This window comes from Glycine soja, chromosome 6 (genome assembly GCF_004193775.1).
Source record: "Glycine soja cultivar W05 chromosome 6, ASM419377v2, whole genome shotgun sequence".
Lineage (NCBI taxonomy): Eukaryota > Viridiplantae > Streptophyta > Magnoliopsida > Fabales > Fabaceae > Glycine > Glycine soja.
In genome coordinates this window covers 8,843,054-8,860,828 of record NC_041007.1, presented here as the reverse complement: position 1 = coordinate 8,860,828, position 17,775 = coordinate 8,843,054, and the positions used below count along the sequence as shown (strand labels likewise).

General features: G+C 32.7%; 1 protein-coding gene and 1 long non-coding RNA gene across 2 annotated transcripts; one reads left to right on the top strand and one right to left on the bottom strand.

Moving 5' to 3' along the window:
• Positions 1–4,699: 4,699 nt before the first annotated feature.
• LOC114415374 (inducible nitrate reductase [NADH] 2) lies at positions 4,700–9,312 on the bottom strand. Its single transcript, XM_028380026.1, has 4 exons — positions 8,212–9,312; positions 7,974–8,114; positions 7,072–7,304; positions 4,700–6,290 (listed from the first exon to the last, which is right to left on the bottom strand). The coding sequence occupies exons 1-4, from the start codon at positions 9,179–9,181 to the stop codon at positions 4,962–4,964; spliced, it is 2,673 nt and encodes an 890-aa protein (XP_028235827.1). The 5' UTR covers positions 9,182–9,312; the 3' UTR covers positions 4,700–4,961.
• Positions 9,313–11,064: 1,752 nt separating this feature from the next.
• Positions 11,065–17,249, top strand: LOC114414012. The gene is made up of 3 exons (XR_003667096.1): positions 11,065–11,305; positions 15,823–15,941; positions 16,356–17,249. It is a non-coding gene; the product is annotated as an uncharacterized LOC114414012 (long non-coding RNA).
• The last annotated feature ends 526 nt before the right edge of the window (positions 17,250–17,775 follow it).

The following is a 17,775-nucleotide window of genomic DNA, read 5'->3' as shown; positions in this document are numbered from 1 at the left end:
GATCTAGCTCGTGTGACTTGATCAATGTAGCTTTACAAGTGATTAATTGTATTTTACATAAAAAAAACAATTTTTAGATAAACGATTATTTTGATCTTTGATTTAAAGAATAATTACAAATAAAACTAGCGTTTTTGTACTCTCTTTGACTTTAGCATGATCTTGTCAAAGCAACTCGAGCTGGGAAGTACATGCAAAATAGACATCAATCAAGTCTCGGATCAGTAGCAATACTAACGCAGTGACAACATAGAAAATTAAACATACATGGGTCGCTGTAGTCTCATAATTATGAAGGAAGAAATATGCAGGTGCACTACTGTTTCGAGACGTACGTAATACATTTTTTTATTAGTCAAAGGAATTATTATTAGAAGGGTACCTTAACCCTTTTACATGAAAAACACCAACATACAACAAAATACCTTAATACCTTGACATCTGCTAGCATCACACCCTGAAAACGTTACCATTTACTTGACCTATATAAAGGTCCCAAAACGAACATAAACAACCAAGAAAACAGACCGAAAAGATTTCAGTTGATACAACTTCTATGTTCAGACCCACTTCTATTATATCATTATGCATTAAAATCTGTCACTACTACATAGACACGTTTGGTAACACTCAATAACCGTTATGCACCTGAGCCATTTAGCCATTACGCAACCAAGCTTCTTGAGATATACTAACTTGGTATATTAATTGAAGTTTCATTACCTCAATGGATGTGTTATATAGCGTCGAGTATTTCTCGTTTTTCGTTAAGTTTGGTACAGCTGAGGGAAGGTTTTTGGCCAATCTTCTACTGATACAATGCAAATATATATGCAATAATTAATTAATTAAATCAAACAATTGTGTTAACAAAAAACAAAACGCATACTAACAATTGTTATTTTGTTGTCTGTGTGAAGATAATTATTTTAGTGCGGAAGTAGTATGAATTTGTTAACCATTTTCCCTCATATATTGATTACTTAAAGTGTAAAATAATAAAGACTCTAAATAATAATAAATAAAATATTTAATATCTTAAGAGTGAAAGTATTTTATTTTTAAATGTTTAGAATAATTTCATAAAAATATTAATTAATTCAACATTAATAAGACTTTGCTTAGAAAAATTCTAACATTATATGAAAGAAGTTTTTTAATTAATTCAACAAGCTCAATCAATTTTTTTGTTAGTCAATCAATATTTCTAAACTACAACCCATACGTGTGAGAATCATTGAACGATATTAGATTAATATACTAAATTAGACTATTGAAACTTTAGTTGCTTTATTAATTTTTCTAATTATTGTATCTACAAGTTGTTAGTCAATGACAAATTTGCTCGAATAAATTAACCTGAATCTAATTAAAACTCACAAGCAGACATTTCTGCATTATTTTAGTGTGTATTGCTACCTTTTTGTTAAATTTGCATTAGTTAACTTATTTGAGATACTATTTCATTTTATTCCTTTCTCCTCGTCCTCAAACCGCTTGTGGTGTTGTTTAGGGAACATAAATAATAATATAATTGCCCTAGGCTTGATTGTTCGAGCAACACAGATTTGCACGAAAACACAATGCTTGTGGTTTTGCTTTTATTCTTCCTTTAAAGTTGAAACTAGCTAGCCGCCTAATACAACAGACAAAAGTTGATTTACAATAGTTTCTTTAAACTATTAATCCTGCTTTTGTAAGGCATCATAGAGGAACAAAAGTGTGTGCTTTGTTTTTGTAAATGATTGACTCTTTCCTCCCAACGTCCTTGGAGCTCGATCATTACCAACTTTTATGAAATTTGTTATTATTAATTAGTATTTTTATAACTAGCTTTTGCTTTCCCGTTCAACTGTAGCTTACTCTTGGTATTATTGATAAAATATCCACGAACAAATCATAAGTAGAGGGGGGCATATTTTCTTGTTTTAAGAATTTAATTACATTTATTTTAAACTCATTTTAAATAAATCTTGCGGAGAATCTACAAATTAAATATATAAAAAAATTGTATAAAGTTTAAACTTTGTTGTCTGTTAATTAAAAACATTATTAAACCTTGTTAATATTCACTCTTATATAGTGATGCTAATTTTATTTGGTTTTTTGGTTACCATACGGTTATAGTAAAACTAAAAATAAAATAAATTGACAAAATATTAATTGGTATAACTCGTCCTCAGCTTGAATTGTACTTTATAACATTAATTAGCACATGTACGGGATTCTTGTCGGCAAGAACTTTTACAATTGGAAAATGTTAATATCCACTCCATGAATATAATTATCCTTCACAAATCAACTTGCTTACGCTTAAAAATAAGGTCCAATTGAGGAGCACAACTAGAAATAGCAGAAATATAGTAATATTTTTTTAGAAACGATAAAACGACGATATCGTTAATTATTGTGCAAAAATGAAGAGAAAGGGTAATTAATTTAATTGGCAGAAAGTAATATACCATCAAACTTAGCAGATAGGAAACAAGCTAGGATGATTGGCTTTACTGATTCTTGATTTCTTAAAAGGCAAGTATGCCACATGGTAAAACTAAAACAAAGGAAACTTGGCAGAGGGGTTCCATAATACGACGAAGTATGAAGTAAAAGAGAGGCACCATTTCGTTGTACGTGGAAACTAGAGGTGACCTTTCCGCGCACCAAACAGCACGCAACCTTCCTTGACCTAATGTAAATGTGAAGGGTGACGGCTTTGTGTGAAGCCGCGCATCTCTATCTCTATTAGCTTCCACCCGATGCATCCACCGCTACACACAGGTGTACACTGCCCAAATTCATAGCTTCTGTTATATTCTTTTTTTAAAAAAAAAAGTCTAGTCATTTTTTTACATAATAATTTAAGAGTAGAAAAATAAGATTTTTAATTTGACGATGGAGAGAAATAAAAAATAATAATGTAAAACATGTTTTATAAATTTATTGTATAAAATAAGTAATTTCATAATTTAATATTTTTTTTATTAATGTTAGATAAAATTGCATACATGTTCCATGTACAAATGAATTAAGTGTGAGTTTAAAACTATTTAATAATTATATTGATATTCTTTTTTATTACATGCTTAAATAGAGAATAGATGAGAAAATTGAAAGTTTTTTTTTTCAATAATGATTTTTAGTTGTTCAGTTCAGCTAAATTAATCTACTTTGTTGGAATTAAAAATGACTTGTTTTCTTGCTAGCCATATACTATATAGAACACACAATGGTACGTATGCCATATATATAATCTGTCAAGTCTTCCTAGATTCCAAGTTACCTCCCTGTAAACCTTGGAATTACAAATAATGATTTCTATATACTTTTATGTTTTAATTTTAATTATGAAGCGTTGTTGAAATGCCAACCCCAGGTTAAGCATTCTTCCCAAACCTTAGTGAAGACAAAGCATTAAAAAAAATATGGTCTGTATATTCCTCCTTTAGACCATAACCTCATTACAAATCCTTATCTGAGAGCAGAATGATACCTTGCGACAAAAGATTGGCCTCCAATGGAATTCGGTCCAAGAGAACGTGATCATGAGCACCATCAAATTACTAGGTGATTCCAAAATGACTTGAAAAATCCATCAGTTTGGACTGCATTCCTGCGTCTTATTTTCTTGAATGCTGACGTTACTGTGTAAGCCACGCTCCCTCATATTTGTCCTTGATATACGGCTTCTGCAACTTTGCTTTATCCACTATTGGAAGGAACTGGTTTCGTTAAAAGATTAATATCTCATAAATAAATAAGTAACCTTCACCAGTACTCCTATTTTCAATGCCAACTCCCCTCCCCCCATTCACCTACATGGCAGAATATCCACTTCTTTTACAAATATTACCTTTCGGCCTATTTTCCACTTCCTCCTCTTAATATCTCGAGACAAATATCCTATGCCAAATATTTTTGTGGAACATAATTGATAGTTGGTTAAATTAGAGTGATGTGCACACAGAAGTACACATGAGGTGACATGTTACAAAATATATTTGATTTAGCATGATCATGGTCACATATTTGATAGTTTTTATGTAAATTATAAATAAGTAGAAAAAATGTTAAATAGTCATAGTAAGATGTTGAACATTTTTTTTAATACAAAAAAAGGGACAACAAATTTTGGAGATATTTTTCAAGACGTGTGTGATGACATATATCATATTAACATTTTATTGCCAAATAAATAACACAATTTTTTTGTATGATTGGTTATATCAGAGTAAGTACACAAGTACATACGGGCGATATGTTTAACACTGTATATTTAACCGATGTAGCACTGTCATTCTATATTTGACAGCTTTCATGAAAATTACAGGTAAGCTTCAATATTTTAAAATAGTACTCGTATTGATATTGAACATGTATTTATGTAGCATATTCGATCATCTCAAGTATTTCTACGTATTAATTTTTTAATATTTTATACTGATACAAAGAATAATATTATAAAAACTGAATCAGTGAAAAATATATTCTAATGACCGCATGATTAATGTCACTATTTGGAACGATGGTTCTCTTTCTTATTTAAGAATCTGCATCAATTTTCTCTATATCAAACTAGTTTTATATATATAGATATTATACAATGAAAGGTACGAGTCGTGCCTTGTAATATGTATTTTATTCATATAAAATGTCATTAAATTAATGACATAATGTTGTAATGCCTTTGATTCAGAGTAAATAAATTGAAAAAGTGATAGTTGCACACTGTTTTATTTATTTATTTATACATGCAAAAGTAGTCAAAATAATTGACATACTTGTCTACATCAAAAGTTGACGAGGAAAAGTAAACCTGCGTAGCTAGCTAGCTGTCCCATGTACACTTTTATTTAAAAATTGAAACATAAAAAAATCTTGAAACGAAGCAGCTAATAGAATCCATTATTTATATATAACAATAAACTACTATATACACATACAATGTATTCTAGTTTAGTCCCCTAAAACACGAGCAAGTTATTCTGGGTGTCGTAGCCCAACTTCTCCAAATTCGGCTGGACTGCAAATTGAATCATAGGTGGTGGTCCACAAGTCAATGCCAAGGTATCAGGAGATGCATTTGGAATATGCTCCGTCAGGATACTTTCAGTGATGAATCCCACACTGTATTCCCACCCTTCTCTTATGCTTTCTTGTATCACGTACCACACCTTCAACCTATCATACTTCTTAGCCCACTCATCAAGCTCTTCCTTCAGCAATATATCATCCTCGGTTCGGTTCGCGTAAACCACATGCATCTCGGTGCAGTCCTCTGGATCCTTTAGAATGGCTTGAACCACTTGGTAAATGGGTGTGATTCCTGTGCCACCAGCCAACATGGCTAGCCTCTTGGCAAACCTTGGTTTCCCATGAACGAGGAAGTTTCCTCTGCCAGTGTATTCAATGTGGCCAAGTGGGCCTTTCACGTCCAAGACAGAACCAATGGGGAGAGAGTCCAAGTGTTGAGACATGATCCCACCGTTGGGGAACTTAGGGTGCACCCCTTTGAAGTAAACCTTAACGACGAGGTCGAAGTATCCCACTTCGTCAACGCTGCTTGTTGGAGTGTAGGCTCGCATGCATAGTTTCTCGTCAACGGTGGCACATAGGAATATGTGCTTCCCAACTGGCAAACCCATGAGTAGGTCGTCGGAGGGGAGGGCAAAGCGGAAAAGCCTAACGTCGTGAGAGATGGAGGTTTTGGAGATGAGCTTGCATGGGATTTTCTCGCGTGGGTTAAGAGCCACGCTTCGCATTGGTGTAATCACTTCCTTGATGGGGGTCAAAGGGATGGTGTCGGAGCTGCCATGCACGGAGGGGTTTGACGATGAAGAATCAGAGTTGTAGCAGGTGGTGGTGAGCTCGCCGATTCGGTAGTCTTCAAGCATTTGCTTGGCTTTGTCGGAGTGGATGGCTTCGAACTCCTCGGTGCAGTCGGTGCCGGCGTTGATGAGGATGCTGTCTGTGCCACCGGGATGGTCTTTGAGGAAGCGGGTGCAATCATAGACATGACCGTGGACTATGATCCAAGCCGAATCGGCGTTGTTGTGCCTTCTGACTTCAGACATGGTATAGGTTTTTGAGGTGGTGTTCATGAATGGGGAGGAGACACTCTTCTTGAGGGTTGGGTTGGACTCAGATGATTTCTCTAGGTGTTTTTCTTTTGCCATCCATCCGCCGGATTGGTTGCCTGGTTGGGTGGGGTGTTCAAACACTATACCTATCTCACCCTTGTGGGGCCTGCACACATTGGTTTTCACTCTGAACCAGCAGTTGTTCATCATGCCCTGTACATGTCAAAACTTATTTAATAAATTAGACTCAAAGTCGGGCACTTTAGTAAAGATTTTGATTAGATTTTAAGTCACGGGCAATAGTTTATTGCTAGCTGTCACTATTTGATCGGAGCCAATGGTTTGCAAGAATCTATCAAACAATGTCGCGGTCAATGAGCACGCGGGAATGAAAAATACATGAGAGGCAATGGATCGATGAAATAATTGATGACTTGATGTGATACGATAAAAAGAGAGAATGTAAAAAATAAAAACAAAAATATAGTGACAGAAAGAAACTATGAAATAACGTGAAAAAAAATGTGAAATATGGTGTGCAAAAATAATTATAACCATACATTCATTTATTTTTATTTCATTTCTTTTATCTCTATTTTTCTTTCTTATCAAGTTATTTATTACATTTTTTTCTTTCACACACACATATATATATATATATTCAAAATGGCAAAAAATAATTATTACATATACGTTTTATGATTTTATACCATACGTTTATTTTTCTACGTGTACATGGGTCATAGTAACTGTTTAGTCTTTACTATTGAGATTAATAATAGTATAATAGTTTATTTTTGCTAACTGACAAAAAAAATGGTACAGTTAATCAGTAATGGAGACAATTTGATCCGATACTTATACAGCAATAGCAATCACCAATGTGACCAGCACTACGTGCATTGTAATTGTAGTTAACAATCCTATCAAATTTCAGAGGCCTAATTAAAGTTAAAATTTCAATTAAAAGAATGTGGCAGAGACAGGAACGTACCATAACATTCCAAATGAGCTTTTCAGGTTGGGTGTTGAGGGCCTCGTCCCAAGCACGCACCGCAATCTCCCTGGCTCCGAGCAGGTCCAAAACCTCAACCTCCACAGACCAAAAACACCAACACCAGTACTTTCCATATTTGTTGGGTTTCTCCGGACAGTCCAGTGTGCACACTTGCCACGTTTCACCTCCGTCCAGGGTTACCTCAACACGTGTCACCTTTCTCCCACCACCTGCACGTGCAACAAGAATAAGGTATAATTATACTCTCACCAACAATTAGTAACGTTCCAAGTGGATCACCACCACTAAACAAAATTCAACCGACTGCCCACGGTCTATTGCAAGTCGAAACAGCAATTCAGCAAATTCCAACCTATTACTCGCTCTAAAATACCACTGATTACGCTAGAAGCGAAACGCCAAATGTGACCAATTAAACATCTACCAAATGCATCACGAAGTATTTACAGAAGCTATTACGTACTATATAAAATAAACACCAAGTCCCAATCTTTGTGTTTTCTTTTTTTTAGATATATATTTGAATCCTCAACATAAACTTGTTGATTTTCATAAATACTAACAAATTTTTCTGTACAGTAGAAAAAAAAAATCAGATCTCACTCCTGAAAATCAATATTATTGCCATGATTTTTCTCCCTCTAATTTAGAGAGAAAAATTCGTGTTGCTAGTTTCCGTATTAATTACTGCTTCCGCCTCATCTTTTTTCCATTATGACTTTTTTTTAAAAAAAATTATTTTTTTTACAGAATTTTTTTTTTGTTTACTATTGTGAAAATATTTACTCAAACTGTTATTAATACTGGAAAATAAACAAAACCCCTGTTATATTTAATCATAAAGACGTGTTTTCTAATGGGAATGAAATAAAACTCACCGGAATACGCATAGCCTCTGATGAAATAAGGCATCTGAGTAGTCCATGAGTTGATGGGCAAGATCTCCTCGTGGCAAGGCGTGGTTATCACGGAGTTTATGTTAAGCTCGTTGATAATATAGTCCGGCTTGTACCACCAAGCTAAAAAAAAATTGAAACAGAGAAAACATTATTTTATAAACAAAGTCTATTAGAATTTATGAGAGCAAAAAAATAAGAAAAGGGAATAGTAGAATACCTTGAGCATTGGCAAGTTCGGCATCAACGTGAGAAGGGAGTACCCTGTTATCCTTATAATGGTAATAGTTTTGAGATTGGTCGGTAGTAACAATGATGCGCTTCAACCATTTGACCATGCGGCCACCAATGAAACCGGGTATTATCATTCTAACGGGGAAGCCGTGATCCGGGGACAAAGGCTCCCCGTTTTGCATGTAGGCGAGAATGATGTCGCGGGAGGGATCCAGTGCAACCTCCCTCAGGATACTGGTTCCGTACTTGGACCCACCTCCACCTGGCAGATCCTCGGCCCCTTCGAAGCACACGTGGAGCGCGCCCTTGGTGCGGGTGTAGATCCCGCAGCGCTTGAGCAGGGTGCGCAAGGGCACGCCGCGCCACACCGAAGTGGAGATGGCGGCTGCCCCCCAGTTGAAGCCGATGCTCTGTTTCACCATGTTCTGTTCCTTCCGCCGGTTCCCAGCGCAGACGAGTGTGGCTGGGAACTCGCGACTGGGGAAATCGTGGAGGAGTTGCTCCATGGTGAAGCGTGTGGGCCTGGTGACCAGGCCCGTGACTTCCACGGTCCAGTCCTCCCAGCGGGCCCGGGGGACTGGCCCGTGGTTGCGGACGTAGTGAAGGGGGACCGGGGTGATGAAACCGTGTTGCATGAGGCGAGGGAGGGGTGGCTCCGAGTTAAACGGGTGCTTTCCCGTTAAACGGACAAGGGAAGAGTTCCGTTGGATCCAGTGGTCAGAGGTTCCATCGTCGCGCGGGTCGAAAATGGAGGATTCAACTTCCGTTGTTCCCTTGCGAATCAGGTCCTTCAAGTTCAAGGTGGTGTCTTCTTCTTCGTCGCTTGAGGAATCCGAGAGTGGCGGCGGCGGCTGGGGTAGCTTCTTGGGACGCGGGATATCCGGGCCTGGTTTGAGGGGCCGAACGACGCCATTGTGGAGGCCGGGGTACGGACGCTGGTCGACGGAAGCCGCCATTGAGGAAATTAAATGAAAGGAAAAGAAAATTAGAGTTTGAAGAGATTGTGTATGTTTTCTTCGAACATGAGAGTTGGATGGTTTTGGAGAAGGTAGAATGGTTTTGTTTTTGAACGAGTGAAAGATGGAGGGATTGGGCGAGTTATATAGAGGCGTCGTGGGGAAAGAGACGTAACCAAACCAAGTATCGAGAAAAAGACTGTGTACTATGGCTATGTCAGACCAATTATATTTCCAAAAATTATAGTAAATGGAGTAGTATTTTAAAAGTTTTGCATTCTCAACTAATTTAGCGATTTTGTTTCTTAAAAATAAAAATATCATTTTTAAATTTTATAAACTTATTATGTATTTATTTATTATATTTATAAATTTTATATTTTAAAAATAAAAATATCATTTTTAACAAATAAAAAAAAATAGTTGCATTATAAGTTTGCCATCCTATCGTAACCCACAAATTTATATCAGGATTGGGTTACATTAGAATTTCTAACCCAATCCAACCCTTTTTTTTATGAATGACGAGTTGCATTAAATTAGGTTAGATTTACATATTTCAACATCTCTTGTCATTATCTTATTTATTTTATTGTATGAATTGAACTTAATCAAAAAACTTATAATATCTTGCACATTATTAAATTAATTGAGTTAGACTCTTTAATATTAAGGATATTTAATTTAAGATTGAAAATTGAATCCCAGTTTTTTTAACTGAAAAATTGAATCCAAGTTTAACTAATACTAATAAAATAAAATCAATGTAAAAGAAAAAAATAGTTATTCCTCAAACAAAAATCAATGTAATAGGGATTTTTTTTTATTTTATTAAATTAGTTTAGGTTACTAAGCAAGTTTGGGTGTTGGTCTGTGATAAATTCTATTAAGAAATTAGAACAATATCCATGCATGAAAGTAAAGTGCAAGTGATGTATTCATACATATCCTATGTTTTTCAATAAAAAGTAAAAAGTATCCGTGTAAAGAAAATTAGAGAGAGTGACAGAAATATATAAAACATAAAGAAACAAGTACCCCAATGGATAAATGAAGATCAACCAACTATTTTTCATATAAATAATAAGTTTAGTTTTGGTTATCTTAAGCAATTCTTGGGAACATAGTGTACTTTTGTGTTTGTTTTAAATTTTAAAAAACTTATTTCCGAATATAAAATATTTTTTTTGAAAATAACTTTTATTCGAAAAGTCTATGTTGATGTCAAGGTGAAAATAATATTTTTTTATTTTAATCTTCTGATTTATCACTTGTTCCATTATAGTGTGAAATTCATGTTTCACATTTTTATAATATTGCTTATATGTAAAAAAAAAAGGCTCTATATTAGTATTATCAACCGATAGTTGAGTCTAATGTAAGAGAAAATGATTGATTAAGTGATTTAAGACTATCATATAGTTCTAACTAATCTCTACATACTAGTAACATGTAATTGAATGATATTAATTTTTCTTGTAAATTTAAAAACTTAAATATATCATAGAAATTGTAAGGACTATAAACATGTGATGATTGAATATTATCTAATAGTTTCTTCTAACATAAAGGGGTGAACTTTTGAATCAAAGTTTGAATTCCGGCAAGGAGAAATACTTATATTTAATGTTCCATCTTAACTCAAAATTGTCTCCAAAACATATACTTGTGAGAAAAAATGACTCTTTAAATGATTGTGTGGTCAATATATAACTTAAACCATTATCTTTTTTTATTAGATATATGTGCTAAAGTTAAGGTTAAATTATTTGGATATTGTCTGAATTTAATCATTGGTAAAAATAATTATTGGTCATATTTTATTTATTTTTTAGCTGAATTTTAGATTAATTAGAATTTTTTTTTGCTTGATGAACGGAAGAATTAAGAAGAAAAAAAACTTATAGGGACAGGGGGAGTCACGTTGTGTTCATTTTGTGATTGTTGCGGTTTACACCCTTACCGTTCACTTGTATTTATATGGCTGAAGATGGGCGAGAAGTTTAATAAACAACAATGACTTGTTAAAGAAAATTTTACATTCAGATGTTCAGAAAAAATTACGAAGGAAACAGCGTAAACTCCCTCAACATTTGATCAGCAAAGATGACATTACCAGAATAAGTAAGATCTTTTTAATACTCAGTCATTTCTTTTCTCATGAAAAAAATTATATATAGAGACGGTTTGTTTAATTTTTGTTGTTGTAATAAGCATTTATTTTAATAAAATAAATATTATTTTTATTTTTATTGTGTTTGTCTAAACTGTTTTTGTTAAAAAAAAATTGTTTATTTTAAGAAGCAAAACTTATATACTTATTAAAAGAATACTTATACAAAAGCACTTATTTTAAAGTTATTTTTTAAAAAATTAAATAAATTCACTCATAATCTGATTGTATCTTAAATTATGTTAATTTGTAGCAGTTAAATTTTGAATTTTCCCTCGTGTTAATCACGAGAGTTTAATTTATATGTATTGATAGTGTAATTTTTATTTTTTTTGCATAAGTATTAAATTTATTTTCTATCATAATATATTAATGAATAAGATAAGTGATGATAAGACTAGCTAGTTCCTATTTATTATCGATCTATAAAAGAAAGTTATATTGTTAATTTGTATAAATTAAATTCCAGTTACAATTCTTTGGAATTCGAATTTAGCTTTGGTTTCTTTTAATTTTTAACAAAATTAAGTTAGGTGTACTGGATTTGAATGTAAATAATGGCCGCAAAAAAGGTTCTCTACTCGATTATATTTCTCTGTTGCTAAATAAGCTTAAAACCACGTCTAAAAACAATGTCAATTTCTTTACTATTTTCTAGTCATTTTGTTTAGATATATTTCGTTAAATATTATATAATATAATAAAATTTAAGTCTCTGATAAATTTTAAAAATTGAAAAAGAGTAAGAAAATGTTTGATAGACACTTAGAGAGAGAAAATGATATAAATATGATGTAATAAGAAGAGAAAAATATAAAAAAATGAGATATGTTGATGAAATGTTTAAAATAAAGAGTAATTTGTATATCATTACTCAAAAGAGCATTCATATGATATAATCCTTAATCTTACACCAGGAAACAAAATATAGGTATCAAATGAACTTCCCCAAAACAAAAAAGATCATTAGAAAACATCTTATTATAACAAAAAAAGATTAAGAATTTCCAGGACAATGTGTTCTAATACACACAAAAAATCTCATTAGGTAAGACTCAGGGTCAAAGATAGTTTACAAACACTAAGTATTAAAGTTAACAATATCTCAAATGTGATAATCTTAACAATTTTAATAGATTTGAGGTTAAAACATTAGTGCTAAGAGGACCTAGATCAATCTTATTTCTTAGTCTCCATTAGAAGGCATAAGACTCAAGGTCAAGCATAGTTTAAGACCAACCCCATAGCGGAATGCAATTTTTGAATAACAAACAAAATTTTGTTAATTCAAACATAATTATAATATATGTATTATAGTAATATACTAATTTGTTATATTAATAAAAATTATTTGTTAATATCTAAACCATATATACCATTAGTGTAAATCTATAATTTTTATATTAAAGATTTAATCTTTACTAAATAAAAACCATATTAAATAAAATATGTAATCTTCAATATACAACATTTTTTCAATTAAAACATTGGAACAATACTCCCCACATTTGCAAAGTGACACTGAAAGGTCTTGTAGCCAATATCCAAAAGAAAAAAAAAATCAATTTTTAGTTACATTTCATTTTATTATTTAATGTATAAAAATTGCTTTTGATGGTTAAGATTTCGTGAACTCACTTTTGTAATTACAAGGAATCCACGTACTTGCAAGAGTTCTTTCTTAAAAAAGTAAACAAGTGGTGCACTTTTTTTTTTTTTCTTAAGCTGAGGATATTTTGGTGAATCTAAAGAGAAGATATTAAATTATACATGAATTATCATATTGAACCATAGATTTTAAATTACCCTATCAGTTTGCAGCCAATTAATATGAAGAGCCACCAAAGGGGTTCAATTCTATTGAGCTGCCATATGCATGCTTGTTATGGCCACAGATTTTAAACAGGCTTTGTAGATCCACACTTTAGTTATTTAATAGAAGAAGCAAGGCAATTTTGATTTGGGGTCAAGTGTCTCCAAGATTCCCATGATTGATCAACATGCAAAGCTATAATTTAAACCCTAATGGTAAAAAAAAAAAAAAAAAAGGTCTAAAAAGAGAGGAACATAAAAATATGGGAGGGACAAGTTAGGCAAGTGCGAAGTGGCGCATCGTCTCTCCCAACAGCCAAGGAAACGACCCAAACCAAAACATGGGGCTGATTTACGTACCAAAGCAAGAGAGAGAAAATTCATAGGCCGTGGTTACCAATTTTGCAATTGCAACAACCAAAAATGAAAAAAATAAAAAGGAGAGTCACCATAATAACCAAACTAGGGTCACGCGGCTACTTGGAAACTGAGAAGGGGTAATCTTAGAAGTTATCTTGGCTCTTTGACGAACCCTGGAGTCACCTTGTTTTGTGGTGGCTCCTTTATTTTCTCTCTCTGTCACTCTCTTTTCTTTCTGTCACCCACTCTTACATTACATGCATCTCATCTCAGCCAGATATATATAAACCACCCCTTTCATTGAATTTTCCTTTCAAACCACTTTCTTCCAAAATCCAATCTATATTCATCTGACGACATAATAATAAATATGCACCCCGCTTCAGGAATATGAGTGCGTCACAAAAGGCTCAACAAATTTATAATAATATTAATATGAAGAAAAAGGTTATGCAAATTTTACACAGTCAATTTAATCATAACTTATTATATATAATAATTTTTTTAATTTTAAAAATAATTATCTTAAAATAATTTAAATAATAATTTATAATTAAATAATATAAAATTATATATTATCAATATATAAACATTAAACTCTGTTAATATATTGAAACCAGCAAAAATATACTATTATTTGTGTGTGTTAGCAACGTACGATGATACCACAGAAACCACATCTAATTTCGTTTGGTGTTGGATATTTTTCATTGTTAGTTTTGTTTACACCCACATGCTCCCTGCCATTCCGGCCTAGACAGCCTAGTGATAACTGATAGTGATAACTGATAAGTGACTACTATCCTATGCTGTATCTTTGTGTGAATTAGATTAGATATTATTCAGAAAATAGTGCCTAAATTTAGTCGCTTTCTTTTTTTATTCAGAAATTTATTAGTCGCATTCTATATTTGATATTGGAAATTTAATTTTTGTATCTTTATATATTTTAATATAAATCTGTGGTTAAGAATAATTTAAATATATTCCAGTTATATTAAAAGATTTTAACTTCTATTTTTCGCAGGTAAACAATTTTAAGTTAAGTATATTGAAATTGATGATTTCGACTTTAAGAAAATGATATCCAAATAATTATGTTCGCTCCTATTGGTGAAAACCGATGGCAATTCAGATATCAAAATACCATTCATTGGTTTGTTCTCACTCAAGAAATTGCGATAACGAATAGGAAAAGGGCCACAAGCATGCATGCACTATTTGATCCCTAGGCCAGTCCTGCAGTCCATGATTATTTAGTAATTAACGAAGAAAAAAAAAACTCCGCCTGTCTTTTTTTTTTTCTTAATTACTGATTTAGTTTTTATAATTTTTAAATTTATCTCTTTTGGTCTCTATAATTAATAAGTGAATTTTATTCTTTAAAGTTTATATTTTAATTGTCAAAAGATCTTTATCGTTAATTTTTTAAAATTTTATTAATTAAAGAATTTTAAAAACAAAAAATTTTTAAGAATTAAAATATAAATTTTAATAACTAAAAAAATTCGATTATTAACGATAGGATATAAATAGAATAAATTTAAAAATTATAAAAATTAAATGGGTAATTAAATTATTATTTTTTATCCATTTTCCCTTTAGTCCAACGTTCTATACCTTGGATTGTAAAATACAAAAGTGAAGTGTAAGGGATCACATAATCACGCTACAATTCCTAAATTTGATATGATATTCCTATTCCTACATAGCTTTAGAGCTTTATTATTATTATTATTATTATTATTAGAGCTAAGCTAGAGCCTAGAGAAATAAAGAAACCGGAGGAAAAAGAGCAAAACAAAATACACGGACAATTAATTTTCTGTTTAGCTATACCTCATCCATTTATATGTCAATGTCGAAAGTCATACAATCTCTATTCCCTCAGGTTTCTCCAGTTAAAAATGAAAGCGAGTATAATGAAATACTATGTTAATTAAAAATTAATCAAGTGAGGACTATATAAATAAAAAAGGTACATAAATTCGAGGACTATATAAATAAAGAAGGTACGTAAATTCATTGTTTAAAATCGAGTCAATATATAATAGCAAGCTAATTGTGGTAATTTGTCGTTTTCTTCATTAATAAATATCTCTCCCACTTTTGCTTCTTGTGTCCTTAATTAAAAGCTACTTAGGAGCTTAATTAATCGACATAAAGTATCATTTTCAATGTTCAAACTATTACCGGTTTATTGTATTGTATCTCCCACCAGTCTCTTTAGATGTTGGCATATTCTATTGCAAAAATATATATCTGGTGATTATTAATTCCTTTCTGTCGCTTCAAGTGGATGCTTTGCAAGATGCTATTCTATAAGAAAATTTAAGCTGAGAAGAAAGGATAATGAGACACTGGCTAGCCAATTTGAAGCCATGTTGCTACCAGAAATACGCACTTAACTATATTGTAAGTTTTTTTTATTTGAGACATCCTAATGATATATGCATTTTTAATGTTCGCTGGAAAATAATTACTATTCCACTGATATTTGGTAACTTTGTGGTTGATGGAATCGGTTACTTAGATTCTGCATATTTAAGAGATTTAAATAAGATAAGAGAGAAATTTTATTCCTTAATTATAAGATAAAAATATAATTCTAATATAAAAAAGTATCTTTTATTAGAGGAAAGATAAGATACTTACCTTATTTTTTCCTATTTACAATATCTGAAAGGAGAAGATTGAGATTAGATAATTTTATTTCTCCCCATATAAAAGACTATTGAGACTCAAGTAAAGATTTTGATTTCAACTCACATACTATTGATATTTGTTTATTTCTATGCCTCTAACTTGAGCATTAAAATTTCTTTGTAGGTATCCCCTACCACAGTTCGTGGAGAGGCTCACGAAAGTGCACTGTCGTGAGCAGGTATTGTCAAATCTGATAAGAACATTTGGTATCCATCGTGGGACAAGGAAAAAGTTTTCCTTTGATCACATCATCATCATCATCAATGGCGACAAACGACAACAACACCTCCACATGCAACCTAAATAGTACCACCACTAGGGCATGCAACCAACTTGTTTGGCATGCTCGCCATAGGAACCCCTGAAAATGGGAGCCCAACAATAGTACTGAAGATACCATGTCAGGTGTATGACAATCATTCCTTGATCATCACCCTGTAAAGGGAGATGAATGCCATGAAACAACAAAATGCCCAAGAGATGGAGGACCTCCGAAGGGAGAACATTGCCCTTAGAGAACAGTACCAGAAGATCCAAGAGGATAACAACTTGTCATCATGGAAACCGATGAAGTCGACACGATGTGGAGGGAACAAACTCTATCGATCACTTAATAGGTCCATAGAGTGGAGAATTAGTTCCATCCTTTCATTGATGTCATCATGGAAACACCGCTACCACTCGGGTGGAAGATGTTAACGATAAAAAGATACGATAGAATCTCGAACCCAGATGAACATGTAGATCCATTCATCACCTAGATGAACCTATTCACTAATGACAATGTCATCATGTGTTGAGTATTCCCGACAACCCTAAGGGGAGCAACACTTCATTGGTACACTCGTCTACCAAGAAATTTAATCAGACTAAACTCATTTTAGCTCATTGATCAAAAGATCGAAACACGCAGACAAGTTAAATAAACATTGTTACGCGTAGTTGGCTTAGACCACAGATAACTTAGCTAAAGTTTTGGCTATGAAAAGGACCAAAAGATCGAGTTACTTGGCTAAATCAAAAGTTTGAAACTCGTAGACAACTTAAATAAAGACTGCTACGTGCAGTTAGCTTAGACCACAATTAACTGCTAAAATTTTGGCTATGAAAAAAAAAACCAAAAGACCGAGTTACTTAACTAAATCCAAATATCGATACCAGCACTCGACTCAAACCATAGTTTTTTACTTCTAAAAGCTCTTGCAACCAATTTCAGAGCTCGGGGAACATATGTTCTACTTGAACTCGACAACCCCCGTACTCAATGGTCAGTCGAGTTGGCTATTCAGATCCAGAATATCTAGGAAATTTAAATAAGGCAAGAGAGAAACTTTATCCCTTAGTCATAAGATAAAGATATAATCCTAATACAATAAAATATCTTTTATTGGAGGAAAAATAAGATAATTACCTTATATTTCTTTATTTGCATTATCTCAAAGGAGAAGATTGATATTAGATAATCTAAATTTTCTTTATATAAGAGACCATCGAAACTTAGGTAAAGATTTTGATTCTAACTCACATACTATTGAAACTTGTT

Excerpts from the sequence above, each read along its gene's own strand:
- LOC114415374 (XM_028380026.1), bottom strand. The coding sequence starts at position 9,181 with ATGGCGGCTTCCGTCGACCAGCGTCCGTACCCCGGCCTCCACAATGGC. Across the intron at positions 7,305-7,973 it reads CAGAGGCTATGCGTATTCCG|GTGGTGGGAGAAAGGTGACA; the intron begins GTGAGTTTTATT and ends TTGCACGTGCAG. Across the intron at positions 6,291-7,071 it reads AGCTCATTTGGAATGTTATG|GGCATGATGAACAACTGCTG; the intron begins GTACGTTCCTGT and ends TGACATGTACAG.